Genomic DNA, 19,386 nt, shown 5'->3' on the forward strand with positions numbered 1-19,386 from the left:
GGATCACAAGGCTGCAGAAGCTGACAAATCAAGTCAGACCATAGGCTGCTGTCCACAGGGCTGCAGAAGCTGGCAAATCCCCAAATCAGCAGGTCAGAGGGCAAGCCATTGGCTGAAGTTCCCAAGAACCAGAGGTCAGAGAGTGATGAGTCAGGCACAGGATCCAGATGCAGAGAAAGAGAAAGACAGATCCACCAAAGCACCTACATATATACATTGGATGCAGGCCACACCAAGGTAAAGGTGGAACTTAAGTCTTACCCTTCTGCAAGGCTGTGACTCAAGATACACCACACAGCAAATCCTGCCTCATTAACATATAGAGGTTAGGATTTACAACACATAAAATGGAAGATGATTAACAAAATTCCATTAGATTACAATATGAAGGACAGCCACACAATACTGGGTATCATGGCCTAGCCAAGCTGACACAAAACCCCAACCATCACGGGTTCCCTACCCCTTATTTGCATAGTCTCACTCAATCAGTTTGTGTGAGTCTCAAAGACTATGGCTAGATGGGCCATATTAAGTAACTCATTACACTGCAGGAGACATAATTTCCTGCCTTGGTTTAGTCATGTGACTTAATTTGTCCCCTAGGATATCATCCACCTTGACACAGCAGACACTGCAAAGATTTTCCACAATTTGTCTTCTCCCTTTTGACTTCTGCCATCACTATGAGCAACACTCAGCCTGGCCTGATGGAGAATGAGAGACATGTGGAGCCAAGCCGAACTTCACCAGCTACCCCTGCTGGGGCCACTTTAAGTCAGTCAGACATACAGAGGAGGATTATCTAATAGGCAAGTAAGCACCATGCTTACCTTGCTTACTAGATCACCTGTAGTGAACAATTTCACATTTTTTCACCACATCAAAGATTCTGGTTCTAGGCATGTCTGGCATCTGTCTCTCTCCCATCCTCTTCCTACAGAATCAAAGCCTCTTTTCAAATGTACAATAACTGACAGGGATGGATAATCCAGCAAGCAAGATAACCACAGGCCTATTTGTGCTTACTTACTAATCTGTAGTGAACAATTTCACATGGGTTTCACAACATCAATGTGGTGAAATTCATGTAAAATTGCTTACCTTGTTTACTGGGTAATCCACCCCTACAGACATGAAAGTGATCCCAGACAAGACCAGAGCAACAAATCCTTCTAGATGTGTGAGCAGTGAATGCTTCTCATTGTATGACACTAAGGATTAGTGGTTGTCGGTTACATCACGTTCTTGTGAGAAAGGCTAATCATGAATGACAGAGCCAAGATTTAAACCCTGGCAATCTGGATTTGAAGTCCAAAGCCCTCTACTGCCAATTGTTATGATGATAATAGTTATTTTATATTGAATGCTTCTCATATGCCAGAGGTATGTTAAGCATGCTGACTGCATTTCTCAACTAATCACCTAAACAACCCCATGTGTTATGTACTGTTATTTTAAAAACGATAAAACTGAATTTATAAGTGTTTGGATCCCCAAGTCAAATTGAGTCCATATTAGAACTTCATATCTGTTGAACTCCAAAGCATAAGATCTTAATCTGTACGTTATTACTTTACCTTAATGAACAATCAGGAGTCTATAACCTTCGAATATTAATTCTTAAAACTGGACAAACCAGAGGCCTCATAAAGAGTTGTTTGAAATTTTCCGTAATAATAATCATCAAAAAATCTACCTTCCATCAAGATAGGGTTTCAAAAGGATTCTGATTGCCAACACCAATGACCCTTCTTTTCTTTGTTCCTGCTATTTGCCCTACCCAGATTTCTACCCTACACCTCACTTTGGTTTTTTGATTTCACTCTCTGGATAGTTTTATTCATACCAAAGCTCAAATCGTTCTCATACTTTCACTGCTCAGTGTTATAATATATGGCGTGTCTTGATTATCTAGGCTACCTTAAGTGCTAACACTGATGTGATGTTAGGTGATTTTTCATCCAGGTATGTGGCACCATATTATATATCAATGATCAAAATAATGAAAACAATTCAGACATTTGTTTTCTATTTCATTTTCTACAAATAGAAAACTTCATTTATGGTTTTATTTGTTTTTTGGTGAGTGTCATAGATTGAATTGTGTCCCCCAAAAAATACATGTCAACTTGGTTAGGCCGTGATTCCCAGCATTGTGTGGTTGTCTTCCATTTTGTGATCATAATTTTATGCTAAGGAGGATTAGGGTGGGGTTGTAATATTATACTTACTCAGGTCACCTCCCTGATCCAAGGCAAAGGGAGTTTCCCCGGGTGGTGGTCTACACCATCTTTTATCTCTCAAGAGATAAAAGGAAAGGGAAGCAAACTGAGAGTGGAGGACCTCATACCACCAAGAAAGCAGCACCAGAAGCAGAGTACACAGGGCCCCTGCGCCTGAGAAGCTCCTCAACCAGGGGAAGATTGAGGACAAGGACCTTCCTCCAGAGCCGACAGAGAGAAAGCCTTCCCCTGGAGCCGACACTCTGAATTTGGACTTATAACCTATTAGACAGTGAGAAAATAAATTTCTCTTTGTTAAAGCCATCCACTTGTGGTATTTCTGTTATGGCAGCACTAGATGACTAAAACAGTGAGACTGGTTTTTTGTTTTCCCCTCAAATTTTTGTCCCTTCTTCATAAAACACTTTTTAAACTTGTTCATATTAAAATGCTTATACCACATCATTATAATCCACAATGGTTAGACTTTTTATTTATCAGGACAATTGAAACAGAAGTAAAACAAGAAAAGTCACAATCAAGGCCAAAGATCATTTACCATATTAAATGGAAATGGCTGGATCCATTCTTACCTAGATGCAAAAGTTTCGAGAGTATTAGCTAAGGATGAGATATGTGCAGCCCACAAGTACTTCAACAGGTCCTGAAAGGTACTAGAATGTAACTTCAAATGCTAAAGCAAAAGAAGAATCTCATTAATATTCAGCAACTGTAATAATTCTCTCTACAATTCACTCTTGTTCACATGTATAATTTAACAACATTCTATATGAGAGAACTTCGCTTTAAGAATTATTATGTGTGACATCTTAACACCTAATGCTTTGTAAAGGGCATAATACATATAGTTATTATTAGTAATAATGCATACATCTAGAAGAAATCAACTGCAAGTATTTTTCAGAGTCAGTAATTTATACTCTCTTGGAGGTCTTTATTTTTTGTCGTTTCTTTTTCTGCTATCATAGCCGAAATTACCAAAAATCTTAAGAGTAAGAAGTGGAAAAAAAACTTGTTCTAGTATTCAATTTAATTATATCTAAATTAATGAACTAACAATCTAATCAAAAGCCATTTGCCATTGAGCTGATCCCAATTCACTGGAACTGTGTAGGACAGAGTAGAACTGCCCCATAGGGTTTCCAAGAAGCAGCTGGTGGATTCAAACTGCCAGCCTTTCGGTTAGCAGCCGAGCTCTTAACCACTACACCACCAGGGCTCCAATAAAGAATTAGTGAATTTATTTTTTCATTATTAGCCTTAGTCCATGTCTACTTTTAACTGATGTATTTTATTTTGGTCATTGAATACTTGGTTTTGATTGCTACAATTATTATGCTCTACCCGTATGTATAATTTATTAATTCAATTGGAATAAATTGATAGACTGCTCTAAAACCACTTCCATAATCATATTTCTGCAAGGGTTATTCTTCAACTGACCTGATGTTCCAATTAACCAGAATACCCTGTTCTCCATTCACCAAGATCTTGTGTGCTTACACATTTGAGTGTAATTTCTTTGTAGTGAGAAAAGGGGATCGATTTTATGTTAATGTTGTCTTGGGAAAGCCTGTTGATGACACCTAACGCCCAACTACAATGATTACATAAAACATAACATTTTCATACTAAGGAAAATAATGTACCATGCACGCAAACAATCCTAGACAAAAAAAAAAAAAATGTTATCCCCCAAAAGACATTCTCTTGTCACCTCTCCAGTATAAATTATAAATCTTCAAGAAGGAACCTGGTAAAAGGTATTCCACTTGTTCATTGTCTCTGGGAAGGATGAACGACAGGTAGAAACATTAAGACAAAACAGATTCTTATCCTTGGCTGGTGGCAAAAGGGTGACTTGGTCTGTTGATATCCCCATTACACCAGAATCAACCGCAGCAAGGAAAGGTAATGCACACAGAAAATAATTTATATCTGTAAGAGCAAAAAGCTTATCATTACCACAAGCCCTAGCAAATGTCAGAGGACATTTTTTGTTGTTCTATTGTTGTATATATATATGTATATATAAAACAAAACATTTGCCAATTCAATATTTTTTATATGTAAAATTCAGTGACATTGATGCAAATATCATCACTATTTCCTTTCCAAACTATTCTACCACCATTAGCAGAAACTCAGTGCCCCCTAAGCAATGACTCCCCTTCTCCTCTCTCTTCCATCTCTGGTAACCACTGACAAACTTTAGTCACTATACATTTATCTATTTTATTTAAATGAAATCATATACTACTTGTCATTTTGTGACTGACTTATTTCACTCAACATGTGTCCAAGATTCATCCATGTTATAACATGTGCCAGAATTTCATTTCTCTTTATACTTGAGTCATATTCCATTGTATGTATATTCCACACTGTTATTTTTTTTTATGTATGTATGTAAACATTTCGTTTATCCATTCATCTGTTGACGGACATTTAGGTTGTTTACATCTTTTGGGTATTGTGAATAGTACTACAACAGTGCTACAATGTACAATAGTACATTGGTGCACAGGTTTCTGTTTGTGCTCCTGTCTTCACTGCTTCTGGGTATATACCTTAGACTGGGATTGCTGGGTCATATGGTAATTCTGTATTCTACTTTGGAGGAACCTCCAAGCTATCTTTCACAGCAGCTGTACCATTTTGCATTCCCATCAGTAATGGATGAGTGTTCCAATTTCTCAACCTCCTCGCCAACACCTGTGATTTTCTGCTTTTTTGATAAAAGTCATTCTAACAAGAGTAAAGTGGTATCTCACGGTGGTTTTGATTTGCATACCCCTCAAGATTAATGGAAACCCTGCTGGTACAGTGGTTAAGTGCTCAGCTGCTAACCGAAATATCAGTGATTAGAACCCACCAGCCACTTTTCAGGAGAAAGATGTGGCAGTCTGCTTCTAAAAAGATTACTCTCTTGGGAAATCCTATGGGCAGTTCTATACAGTCCTATAAGGTTTTTTATGAGTCGGAATTGAAACCACAGTTACGGGTTACCAACTAATGACTTGGAACATCTTTTCATGTGCTTATCAGCCATTTGTATATCCTCTTTGGTAAAATGTGTATTCAATTCCTTTGACTCATTTGTGATCCGATTGTCTGTCTTTTTGTTGTTAAGTTGTAGGGGTTCTTTACATATTCTCAGTATTAAATGCTGATAAGATAGATGTTGTTGTTTTTAGGTGCCATCGAGTTGGTTCGGACTCATAGTGACCCTATATACCACAGAACAAAACACTGCCCTCTCTTGTACCATGCTCACGATTGTTGTTATGCTTGAGCTCATTGTTGCAGCCACTGTGTCAATCCACCTTGTTGAAGGTCTTCCTCTTTTTCACTGATCCTCTACTTTACCAAGTATGGTGTCCTTCTCCAGGGATCAATCCCTCCTGACAACATGCCCAAAGTATGTAAGATGTGGTCTCGCCATCCTTGCTTTTAAGGAGCATTCTGGTTGTACTTTTTCCAAGACTGGTTTGTTCATTCTTTTGGCAGTCCATGGTATATTCAATATTCTTTGCCAACACCACAATTCAAAGACATCAATTCTTCTTCAGTCTTCTTTATTCATTGTCCAGCTTTCGCATGCATACGATGCGATTGAAAATACCATGAATTGGGTCAGCGGCACCTTAGCCTTCAAAGTGGCATCTTTGTTTTTCAACACTTTAAAGAGTTCCTTTTCAGTAGATTTTCCCAATGTGATGCGTCTTTTGATTTCTTGATTGCTGCTTCCATGGGTGTTGACTGTGGATCCAAGTAAAATGAAATTAACCACTTACGCCACCAGAGCTCCAGATAAGTAGATATATGGGTCCCCACAACATTCTCCCAATCTGTACTTTGTTTTTTCATGTTGTTGATAGAGTCCTTTGATGCACAAAACTTTTTAATTTTGATGAAGTCCAATTTTTCTACTTTGCATTTTGCTGCTCATGTTTTTGGTGTCATTTTTATCCAAGAATCTGTTTTTTAAAATTAGGTCCTGAAGCATTACCCCCATATTTTCTTCTAAGAGTTTTATAGTTTTCGTTCTCACACTTAGGTCCTTGATCCATTTTGATTGAATTTTTGCATAAAGTATGAGGTATGGGTTCAGCTTCATTCTTTTGCATGTGGAAATACAGTTGCCCCAGTACCATTTATTTAAGAGACTATTCTTGCATCATTGAATGGACTTCACTACATTGTCAAAAATCAATTGACCTTAGATGTATGAGTTTATTTCTGGACTGTCAATTCTGTACCACTGTTTTGTATCTCTATCATTATACCAGCACCAGACTATTTTGATTACTATAACTTTATAGTGTACTTTGAAATTGGGAAGCATGAGTCCTTCTGTTTTGTTCTTCCTTTTCAAGATTGTTTTGGTTATCTGGTCCCCGTGCTGTTCCACATAAATTTGAGATTTTTTTTTCCATTTCTTTAAAGAAGGCTGTTGGGATTTTGATAGAGATTATGTTGAATCTATAGATTGCTTTAAGTAGTGCTGACATATTGACAATATTAAGTCTTCAAATCCATGAACATGGAATATTTTTCCTTTTATTAGGGTCTTCTTCAATTTCTTTTAGTAATGTTCTACAATTTTCAGTGTAGAAGCCTTTTAATTTCCTGATTAAATTTATTCCTAGATAGATATATTTTTAGATGCTGTTGTAAATATTTCTTTAATTTCCTTTTCATAATGCCCATTGCTAATGTATAGAAACCCAACTATTTTTATGTGTTGACCTTGTACCATGAAACTTGGCAGAATTCATTTATTAGCTATAATAGCTTTCTTGTGAAATCTTTGTGGTTTTCTTTTTACAAGATTATGCATCAACTAAAAGGGATAGTTTTGGTTCCTTCTACCAAATTTGGATACCTTATTTTTTTTTTCTTCCTCTGGCTAGGACTTCCAGTACAATGTTGAATAGCAATGGTGAGAGTGGGCATACTTTTCTAGTTCCTGATCTTAACAGGAAAATTCTCAGTTTTTTTCCATTGAGTATGATGTTAGCTGTGGGGTTTTCATAAATATCCTTCATTATATTGAGAAATTTCCTCTCTATTCCTATCTTGTTGAATATTCTAATCATGAATGTGTATTGGATTTTTGTCAAACGCCTTTTCTGTATCAGTTGAGGTGATCATGTGGCTCTTTTCTTTTGTTCTATTAATGTGGTGTATTACATTGATTGGTTTTCTAATATTGAGCAAGGACATTTTGAAGGAGCTGTAAACCATTAAGAAAAAACTTCACTCATACAGAAACATATGATAAAAGTTAGGCCACAGAAAAAATACTAAATATGAATCCTTCTAAGGATTGTATACATAACTTTAACATGCTTCTATAAATAATCTTATAATCACAAATAAATGTGGGTTAGAGTAGGTACCTATAATATTTTAAAACAAAAACAATTTTTAAAGGATTTGGTAATATTCAGTTTTTTTCAAATCATTAAGTAAAGTAGGAAGAAAGTTGCAGGTTTTCTCACAAAATGGTATTATTGTAAAATGTGCATTTTTCTAAAATATTCTAATGTGATTATAGCTTTGATAAAGAGATATTTTGAATTTTATATATGCAAGTTTAATTTGTAGTCATGTTGCAACCATGACTAAGTCCTTGTCTCCGTACTTAAGATTTCAGGTTGAATACATTATTTTTGAGAAGGTTAATGATTTGCTGTTTTGCTATTTAAATGAACATACCAGCCCACCAACTGTCCACAGAGATGCACAAATGATTTCCCGATTCATAGCCACACTTGGTCCTATGGGTGGGATCAGCTAATCTGCCTAGAAAGAAAGAGGATACACAGTCGTATGTATTACGTCCATTTTTAAATTGCTTATCTTTGTCATTTAACTAGATGCATTTTGTTTTTAAGCATGTACAAAATGCTTATCTCCTGAATGACTTGTGTTTGTCTTCCCATCACTCTTTATTCTTCTTTTCCCATCTTAACAAATTTTTCTTTAGCTAATAACACCACATTTTTCCACTTTTAACTATTTGTCTTAAGTATTCTTTACTTTTGTAATTAGTCTCTCCTCTACTCCCTTAGATAAATCCCTTCAAAATTAGGGAGGTAATATGCATAGAGATTAAAAAAGATCTAGAGTCAATCCAAATTCCTGCTCCATCATTTACTCGTTTGACCTTGGCAAATAACTTAACCTCTTATAGCTTTGTATCCTCAGCTATAAAACAGGAATAACAAAATTAACTACCTTATAAGGTTATAAGGTTGTTCTATCATTCGTCTGTCAGTTTGTCATGCAGTGGTTGCTTGTGTGTTGCTATGATGCTGGAAGCTATGCCACCAGTATTTCAAATACCAGTAGGGTCACCTATGGTGGACAGATTTCAGTGAAACTTCCAGAGTAAGACAGACTACGAAGAAGGACTTGGAGATGTATTTCTGAAAGTATTGACCGCTGAAAACCCTATAAATAGCAGTGGAACATTGACACAGTGCCAGAAGATAAGCCCCTCAGGTTGGAAGGAACTAAAATAAAACTAGGGAAAACCTGCCTCCTGAAAGTGAAATCGACCTTAATGACTTGGATGGAGTTAAATTTTCAAGACCTTTATTTGCTGATGTGGCACGACTCAAGATGAGAATAAAAAGCTGCAAACATCCATTAATAATCAGAATGTGGACTGTATAAAGTATGAATCTAGGAAAATTGGAAGTTGTATAAAAATTAAATGGAATGCATAAAAATTGATATCTTAGGCATTAGTGAACTGAAATGGACTGGTATTGGCCAGATAATCATATGGTCTACTATGCTGGGAATGAAGGATTGAAGAGGAATGAAGTCACACTCATCATCAAAAAAACAAAAAAAATTCAAGATGCACCCTGAAGTATAACTCTGTCAGTGATAGAATGATATCACCGGCCTACAAAGAAGACCAGTTAATATGATTGTTGTTCAAATTTATGCACCAACCACTAATGCCAAAGTTAAGGAAACTGAAGATTTTTACCAACTTTTGCAGTCTGAAATTGGTAAACATGCAATCAAGCTGCACTGACAATTACTGGAAATTTGAAAGTGAAAGTCGGAAACAAAAAAGAAGGATCTGTAGTTGGAAAATATGGCCTTTGTGACAGAAAAGGTGCAGGAGATCACATGATAGAGTTGTACAAGACCAATGGCATCTTCGTTGCAAACACCTTTTTTCAACAACATAAACAGTGACTATACACGTGGACCTAAGCAGATGGAATACACAGGAATCCAATCAACTACATCTGTGGAAAGAGACAATGGAAAAGCTCAATATCATCAGTCAGAACAAGGTGAATTGTGGGAGGACATCAAGGACATCATACATAAAGAAAACAAAAGGTTATTAAAAAACAGGAAAGAAAGAAAAGATTAAAATAGATGTCAGAAGAGATTCTGATATCTGCTTTTGAACATAAAGCAGATAAAGTGAAAAGAAGATATGATGAAGTAGAAGAGCCAAGCAGAAGATTTCAAAGGTGGCGTGAGAAGACGGAAAAGTATTATAATGAAAGGTACAAAGACCTGGAGTTAGAAAACAAAAAGGGAATAAAATGTTCAGCATTTCTCAAGCTGAAAGAACTGAAGAAAAAATTCAAGACTTGAGTTGCAATTTTGAAAGATTCTATGGGCAAAATATGGAGCAATGCAAGAAGCATGAAAACAAGATGGAAGGAATACACAGAGTCACTGTACCAAAAAGAATTGGTCACTGTTCAACCATTTTAAGAGGTAGCATAGGATCAAGAACCAATGATATTGAAGGAAGAAGTCCAGGTTGTACGGAAGGCATTGGCAAAAAGCAAGGTTCCAGGAATTGACAGAATACCAACTGAGATGTTTCAACAAATGGTTGAAGCAGTGGAGATGCTCACTTGCCTATGTCAAGACATTTGGAAGACAGCTACCAGCCAACGAATTAAAAGAGATCTGTGTTTGTACCCTTTCCAAAGAAAAGTGATCCAAAAAAAATTGGAAATATTCGAACAACATTGTCAATATCACACACAAGTAAAATTTTGCTGAAGATGATAAAAAGTGGTTTCAGTAATACATTGACAGGGAATGGCCAGAAATTCAAGCCAGGTTCAGAAGAGGAGATGGAATGAGCAATATCATTGCTGAGGTCAGATGGATCTTGGTTGCTAGGAGAGAATACCAGAAAGGTGTTTACCTGTGTTTTATTGACTACGCATAGGCATTTGACTACTTGGATCATAACAAATTACGGATAACATTGCGAGGAATGGGAATTCCAGAGCACTTAATTATGCTCATATGAAAAATATACATAGACCAAGAGGCAGTCATTTGAAAAGAACAAGGGGATACCACGTGGTTTAGAATCAGGAAAGGTGTGTGTTAGGGTTGTATCCTTTCTTCACACTTATTCAACCTCTATGCTGAGCAAATAATCTGAGAAGCTGGACTACATGATGAAGAAAGTGGCAACAGGATTGGAGGAAGATTCATTAATAACCTGCACTATGCAGATGACACAACCTCGCTTGCTGAAAGCAAAGAGAACTTGACGCACTTACTCATAATGATCAAAGGCTACAGCCTTCAGCATGGGCTACACCTCAACATAAAGAAAACAAAAATCCTGACAACTGAACCAATAAGCAAAATCATGATAAACAGAGGAAAGATTGAAGTTGTCAAGGATTTTATATTACTTGAATCCACAATCAACACCCATGAAAGCAACACTTACGACATAAAATGAGGTATTTATTGCACTGGGCAAATCTGCTGCAAAAGACCTCTTTAAAGTGCTGAAAAGTAAAAATGTTAGTCTGAGGACTAAGGTACCCCTAAACAAAGCTATAACATTGTTAATCACATCATATGTATGTGAAATCTGGATAAAAATAAGGTAGACTGAACAGGAATTGAAGCCTTTGAATTATGGTATTGGTAAAGCACATTGAATATACCAGGGACTGCTAAAGAATGAGCAAGTCTATCTTCAAAGAAGTACAGCCAGAGTGCTACTTGGAAGGCAGGATGGCGACACTTCGTTTCATGTACTTTGGACAGGTTGTCAGGAGGGACCAGTCATTGGCAAAGGACACCATGCTTGGTAAAATGAAGGATCAGCAAAAAAGAGGAAGACCCTCAATGAGATGGACTGACACAGTGGTGGCAATGATGGGCTCAAATGCAGCAATGGCTGTGAGGATGGCACATGACAAGGCAGTGTTTCATTCTGATGTATACAGGGTCACTGTGAGTTGAAACCAAGTCAATGACACCTAACAACAACAACCTCAAAAGTAGTTATGTCAAGTGGGAAAAATCATTAAAAATGTTTCACCCTGCGTGTACATCTCCATCAATATTAGCAAATATTTTTATCCTTGCCGAAGAACAACTGCTGATTTCTCAATCTCTTTCCCTATTTTTCATGTCATTTTTTCCACCTCCCTTGCTTATCTTCCGTTTATCCCTTATGATTCTATATCATAATTCTGTCCTCTGTTTTAACTGTTGCATCACGAGTTTTTTTTTTTTAACCTAACTCATCTACAGTTTATTCTCTCCACTCCTGCTAACCTCCTTTTTCCCCTCACTTCCACCTAAGTAAATCTATGACTTACTTTCACTTACTTCTTCACCTCCAACCTTGCTTTCAGGTCTCTAATGACCTATGTGTTGCATTTTCTTATTTACCTACTACCCTTTCTCTTGTGCACTCACTTTCTCTTCCTTATGTTCCTCTACAACTACACCTTCTTCATTTTTTCCTTTATTCTTTCATGAGCATGCCAATTCTGCTCATCTCTTTCCCACACATATGTTCGGTTCTTTTCTTTTTAATCTCATTATTCTTGCCACTCAGCTCTTCTCAACCTGCTTACTGTCAAAGCAATGCTACTGAAGAACTTGTTAGTCCTGTTAACCAGAATGAATTAGAATTTCGAGCTTTTCCTAATCGATTATTTCTCAGACTACTGAACTAGAGTGAAAGATAAATCTGTAAAATTTTCTTCCTTTGTTCCTTCTCGTTTGTCTACTTTGTGGGTTAGGCCTCCTCCTTACAGTACCCAACTCCTTTTGCTTCATTTACTCCCTTAAAGAGTTCACCCTTCAAACAGTGCCTTAATGCTGGTGACAATTATTCTGTAGCCCTAAGCACTCACTTGAATTTATGCACTATTTTGGTTTCTTTTAATCTCAAACTGAACATGTGTGGAGTTGTACTGTGATCTTGGTACTCAAGCAAGGTTGAATATCCCTTTTTCTGTCATTAAAGTCTTTTTGTAGTTGGTGCCTATGCCTTATGCCTCATTGCAATTTCTATTAGAAACAGCCTATTAAAGAAGAATTTATGAAGAAGGAGAAGAATAATTATGACATTAAAAAAAAAAAGAGAGAAAAGTAAAAGAATCAGTTTTCAAAAGCATGATATTGTATATACAGAGTCTCATTTACCAATTACTTCATGAATACTTTGGAAGACAATTGTAATGAAAAAGAGTCACTCTTAAAAAGTAAAAGAGTCACTCTTACCTGTACTATATTGCCAGCCATGCTGCAGAGGCAATCCCCATAAAACATTCTGCTCATTTTCTGGAGCAAATCTTTCAAAATACCTGGCAGTCTGCGTCAATAGGATTTTATACATCCCCATTCTCTCAGGATATACCCAGGCGTTGATAATGTACTGTCCATCTTTCATTCTGTAATCACTGAACTGACCAGGACTCTCCTCCCATAAAGGGGGATACAGATCTGAGAGATTGGATGTCACTGCTAAAGAAGCAGAAATACAACCAACTATCACACAGGCCCAGGAAGGAAAGAAAGCCATGGTGACAAAGCTGGGGATGGAGACAGGGCAGGCTTTTATTGGGAAATGGAAAAGGAAGTCATTGTTCTTACATCCCAGTCTATCAACCCTTTGTTTTCTCTTTCCTCGAGATGATAAGATAAAGATAGGACTGCCTTACCAACAAAAATAGGGTGCTTCCTTCATTAAGTAACATTGCCAGTATAGTTGATCATTCATGTGACATTTGAAAAAAGTTGTTGTATAATGTTAAATGAGTCAAATGTTTTAAACATTTTTTAAAAATACTATTATATTTATATTGTTTTTCCTATGGCCTTTAAATTAAGTACACTCTTGACCTTATTCTTCTAGAAATTTAAAGTTACGGACATTTACTTATCTTTGAGAAAAAGAGTTAACACAGCTGGCCCCAGACTGCTTGCTATCCTTATCCTTAGAAAAAGCTGCTTGCAAGAATTGCCATCAGCTGGGGTCTATGGCTGTTAGAGCAGCCTCAGTCAACAGTTATCTAATAAGGGTGATTTACCATGCCTAGGCTGCACAAGGAAACCCTGGTGGTGTAGTGGTTAAGAGTATACGGCTGCTAACCAAAAGGTCAGTAGTTTAAATCCACCAGGTGCTCCTGGGAAACTGTGGGACAGTTGGTTCTACTCTGTCCTATAGGGTGTCTACGAATTGGAATTGACTGGATGGCAATGGGTTTTTTTTTTTTTTTTTTAGACTGCACAGACAATATGGTGTATGCTGAATGCCTGCTTTTTTCTTCTAGTAGTCTGGAATTTTCCTATGTGCTAGTCAGAGAGTGCCTATATGACCATCCTTGAATACAAATCTTGGACTTAAAATGGTGAAAAAAATCATACACATGTCTTACATTTTTATTGTTGGGGGGAAAATGTGCTTTGTGGTGCTTCATGAGAGGGAGAAAGCATGAGAGAGTCTGCACGTGTGTTCCTCTAAATTGCCTGTGACTGTTCCCTTACAATTCTTCTGTGTAACCTCATTGCATCGCTTTAGTCGATCTTAATCACGAGTACAACTGTATGCTGAGTTCCATGAGTACTTCCAGTTAATCTCTGAACATAGATTCTCAATGAAAAACCTTCAGATACCCAGTCGTGTCTCTCTCACCAAAGGACTCAGAAAATAATTTTTAATTTATTTATCAGTGTTTATTTAATATGAATACTAAAGTCATATGGTCCCTAATGTCAGATGTTTCACTTAATCACATATCTCCAGGTTACGGGGAAAAACAAGTCTAATAGGTGCTAACTTCAAATGGATTTCAGCCAACATAGAAAGATATTCCTAATGATTAGAATTTCATGAGAATAGAATGGAATCTCTTCTATTCCGTTCTATTCTCGTAATTCTCAATTCTGGGGTTGAGTTTCCTATTAAAAAGATTGTCCCTGCAGAAGTTATACAACTACTGCTTGGGAAGGCAATGTAGAGGGAATAAATGTATTGGCTAATGTTTGGAATAATTAGATTTTGCTACCCATTCTGTTTTAGAGCGCTGTTTCAAAATCTAAACACAAGGTTAACTTTGTCTATAATATTTTGGATAAAGTTATTTCTCAACAGAAACCTTCCAGAAGTTTCTCAGCCTACTTTGTGATTATAAAATATATTATACATGACGTTAGGATACTTCCCTCTCATAAGAAAAACTTTAACATATTTCATGGAAAATATGAAATAAGTTGAAAATCAATATACTAAGATTTGTGATAATGTAAAAGTGTGTTGAAAAAGATGTGGATGATCCAGTGATAATACAATGTGTTCAAGAAAGAAGCTGGAAGTATGTCCAATTAGCCATACCCAGTAGAGAAAGTCATCTGGTAACAAAAACTGTAGTCAATTTACAATATGTTCTCTTCCTTTTTTTAATAAAAAAAGAAAATGGTGGAAATTGCTGTTATGTTCTGATTAAGAGCACAAGCTTTCTGGGCCTCCTAAAGAAAAGTATATTTCATTTTATAAAAATAAATAAATGGATATTTACCATAAGGAACATTTTTCTATTACCAAGCACAGATTCAGGTTCAATGAGGAAAACTTAAGAGAATTTCCTTTAAAACCAAAAGGAAAAAAAAATGGCTACTAGCATTATAATAACACATTGCATTGGGTGAATCTGCTGCAAAAGACCTCTTTAAAGTGTTAAAAAGCAAAGATGCCACGTTGAAGACTAAGACACACCTGACCCAAGCCATGTTGTCTTCAATCGCCACATATGCATGTGAAAACTGGACAATGATAAGGAAGACCAAAGAAGTATTGACACCTTTGAATTGTGGTGTTGGCGAAGACTACTGAATATACCATGGACTGCCAAAAGAATGAACAAATATGTCTTGGAAGAAGTACAGCCAGGATGCTCCTTAGAAGCAAGGATGATGAAACTATATCTGACATAATTTAGACATGTAATCAGGAGGGATCAGTTCCTGGAGAAGGACATCATGCTTGGTAAAGTAGAGGGTCAGCGAAAAAGAGGAAGACCCTCAACAAGATGGACTGACACAGTGGCTGCAACACTGGGCTCAAGCATAACAACTATTGTGAGGATGGCGCGGGACTGGCCAGTGTTTCATTCTGTTGTACATGCGGTCACTACGAGTTGGACCCAACTCGAGAACACCTAACGACAACAGTATTATAGTCATTTATCTTTTCTTTGAAGGTATTATACAGGAAAGCTAGTAAACATAAAGAAATTAGAAGTATAAAAGTGGCAGTAAGGAAGTGACAATATCATTTCTGCAGATGATATGATATGATAGTATCTGAAAAATAAAAGAGAATAAATGGAAGAGGTAATGTTGGAAAAAAAGAGAATTTAGTAAAAGTGGCTAGGCAGTAAATTAGTCTATATAAACCAATAGCTTTTACATGTAAAAACAATTAGGAAATGAAAGAGAATATAAGAAAGGTCCTCGTTTACAGTATCAACAAAATGGCTAAGGTATCTAGGAATTAATATAAATGTGTTAGATCTATATGGGAAAAAACCTTCAAGAATACTAATAAAATTGAACATTTTTATTGCCATTTTTTTGGATTGAAAGGCTCATTGTTATGAATATGTTAATGTATCAGTTCCAACAATCACAATGAGAAGGACTACCAGAAATTTTAGAAGTTTATCTAAAGTTTATCGTCCTTCTTAGTAAAAACATCCCTGATTTTTGTCACTGAACCATCTTCCTGGAATAAAGACTATATTATCTAGTCTCACCTACATTCATGTGTGGCTATGTGACTGGACTCTGGTCAATTGATAGTAAGTCAAAATGTTAGGTTACAACTTTCAGGAAACCTTCTTAAAAGACAGTTTGTCTTTTCTTCTTTATTTCTTTTTGCTGGATTGAATTGCAAATGTGACATATTGAGACTAGCAAACTCTCTTAGACTATGAGGTAATCTAACAAGGGAACAGCAAAACAAAACAAAACAAAAACACCGTTGTGGTCAAGTCAATTCTGACTCATACTGACCCTATAGGACAGAGTGAAATTGCTCCATAGGGTTTCCAAGGCTGTAATCTTAATGGAAACTGACTGCTACATCTGTCTGCCACAGAGTGGCTGGTGAGTTTAACCGATGATGTTTTGGTTAGTAGCCTAGTGCTTAAATACTGTGCCATGAGGGCTTCTTTTATTATTTTTACTATCTGAATTTAAAAAATTGAGCAGAGACATGCCTGACGAAGAAAGTAAAGATTTGGTAGGAATTTATTAGGACAACAAATTTGAATGCAGGCTTTCGTACCTCACTGTTCTTCTGTCCTTTCCTAATTTACTCTTAAACTGTCCTCATTCCAAGGTGAGCATAATCTTAAGAAATAACTATGGAAAATAAGAATAGAAACTGGAAAATATCAATTAATGAAAAGATTGAAAGTAGAGAAATAATAAAATATCCTGTGGATTAGAAGATGTTTTGGCACGTCAAAGTTCCGACTAAATATATTATGGATTGAATTGTGTCCCCCCAAAATGTGTATAAACTTGGCTAGACCATGATTCCCAGTATTGTGTGATTGTTCACCATTTTGTCATCTGATGTGATTTTCCTATGTGTTGTAAATCCTTCCTCTATGATGTTAATAAGGCAGGATTAGAGGCAGTTATGTTAATGAGCCAGGACTCAATCTACAAGATTAGATTGTATTTTAAATCAATCTCTTTTGAGACACAAAGGAGAGAAGCGGGCAGAGAGACATGGGGATCTCACGCGCACCACCAAGAAAGTAGTGCCAGGAGCAGAGTGCGTCCTTTGGACCTGGGGTTCCTTCCCTGAGAAGCTCCTAGACCAGGGGACCATTGATGTCAAGGACCTTCCCCCAGAGCCCAGGGCTGGCAGTGACAGCAGGTCTTCCCTTGGAGGTTGTACACTGAATTTGGACTTCTAACCTCCTAGACTGTGAGAGAATAACCTTCTGTTTGTTAAAGCTGTCCACTTGTGGTATTTCTGTTATAGTAGCACAAGATAACTAAGACAGAGTGTTTTAAGTGATTCCACCCACGGACTCCAAGAAATGAATACTGGATGACTATGATTACCGACATAGTTCTTCAAAACTGAATGGTTACTACTGCACAAAGAGGCACCTATGCCATTGTTAAAGCTGATCGTTAATGTTGAATCTTAACAATCCTGTGCTTTCCTTAACTGATATCATAAGTAATTGGTTTTCCTCTTGAGGTAGATGATGGAAAAAAAATTGCTTCTTTGTTTTGGAATCTTTCTTTGTTTCTATTATTGTAAAATGCTGTATATGACATGCTTAATTCCACTTTGAAAGAATATTTTTCACAGGTTAAAGAAGCTTTTTTATGGCCAGATGTCAGAATCCCAAAATCTGCTTAACATTGCCCCAGGAGAACATGTATATTGAAAAAGATACCAATGAAAGACTCCTTAGAGCCTCACTGGAAGGAACCATACCCAGTTCTCGTCCCCAATCTGTGTGCTGCCAATCTAAAAGGAATAAAATCTTGGATTCATTTGTCACAGCTAAAAAAGGCTAGAACATCTCTGAGGACTAGTTAGCCTTCTTTAGAACTAAAGATTACTTTGAGATAACCCTGTGTCCAGAAGCAGATGACATCTGAGGTAGACAGCTAGTCCCAAGATCACAGAACAAGATTCCATGCATCTTGTTGAACTTCGTGAGCTTTGCTTTGAAATTGTAACTATCCTCATGTTATTAGCATTGCTTCATACATGTGATCTAGTGTCCTGGTAATATTATACAAAACAAAGTTTCATTTAAGCCTTATTCTTCTATTCCTAACAATTCCTTCCAGTGCTTGGAGAGAAAATGCATTTGTTAAATTAGCCCAATTAGCAGCTAGTGCCAGTAATTTGAAAGTATACTCTGGACTAGTGATCTGTCCGGAATAGACCTAACTCACATAACTCGAGAGCTGAAAAACCTGGGATGGAATGGGTGTGCCTCTGAGCACTTCTACACAGCTATGATAGTCTTCAGCTTGAACAATGTACCCACAATTTATCTGCTACAATGTCTCAAATTGCCGAAGAAATAGTTCCCGAGATCAGTGTTTTAGATTTGTTCTGATCGTAGAAGAATTCTTAAAAACTGTTTCTTTCCCTGTTTCTCTCCAGCGAGCTAGCTGGCCTATCATTTAGCCTAAATCTTCAATGAATCAGTCTCCTCTCAATTGTGTTTCAGCACAAGCTTCAGTGTTTTTGAGAGCACGCTTATCCTTGAGGAGCCCTGGTGGCTCAGTGGTTAAGTGTTTGGCTGCTAACCAAAAGGTCTGTGGTCTGAATCCACCAGCCACTCCTTGGAAACCGTGTGAGTCAGCTCTACTCTGTCCTATAGGGTTGCTATGAGTCGGGATCTACTCCACAGGAAAGAGTTTTCTTAGCCTTGAACTTCTCTACATTTTTTTTGAAAATCATTTTATTGGGGGGAAGTATTTGGAATTTGAAGCTCTCTGTTCTATGGCCTGGTAAAATCTCTGAGCCATGGTTCTAGTACTGGGGATGGGGACAACGGTATGCTTCTGTCTCTAAGTGGCATCCCCTCTATAGGAGCAGAGTACTTGGTAGATTTCTTCAACTTGCTTCTCTCAGTGTGGAACCTCAACCCCATGAGCCAGAGCAAGGGTAATCAGGGTTCCGTATTGTCAATATTACCATGTCTGAGGTAGAGCCTCTGACCCTTGAGTGTGGCTGGGTTTAAGCAGGGAGCCCTCACATCTTGGTTAAAGGCAATTGGGGTTAAGATGAGAAATGCTGAGGTCTTACTCCACCCGGGAA

General features: G+C 37.1%; 1 protein-coding gene across 1 annotated transcript in view; it reads right to left on the reverse strand.

Annotated features, from left to right (window-relative positions):
- The window catches only part of C1H6orf58 (chromosome 1 C6orf58 homolog), a 90,584-nt gene extending 77,486 nt beyond the window's left edge, over positions 1–13,098 (reverse strand). Inside the window, exons 1-4 of the mRNA XM_064294820.1 lie at positions 12,798–13,098; positions 7,971–8,057; positions 4,000–4,184; positions 2,819–2,919 (exon numbers count right to left, since the gene is read on the reverse strand). Coding sequence (XP_064150890.1) covers positions 2,819–2,919; positions 4,000–4,184; positions 7,971–8,057; positions 12,798–13,098 — 674 coding nt within the window. The remainder of the gene's footprint in view (positions 1–2,818; positions 2,920–3,999; positions 4,185–7,970; positions 8,058–12,797) is intronic.
- Positions 13,099–19,386: the final 6,288 nt, after the last annotated feature.

The sequence above is a fragment of the Loxodonta africana genome, chromosome 1, assembly GCF_030014295.1.
Source record: "Loxodonta africana isolate mLoxAfr1 chromosome 1, mLoxAfr1.hap2, whole genome shotgun sequence".
Classification (NCBI taxonomy): domain Eukaryota; kingdom Metazoa; phylum Chordata; class Mammalia; order Proboscidea; family Elephantidae; genus Loxodonta; species Loxodonta africana.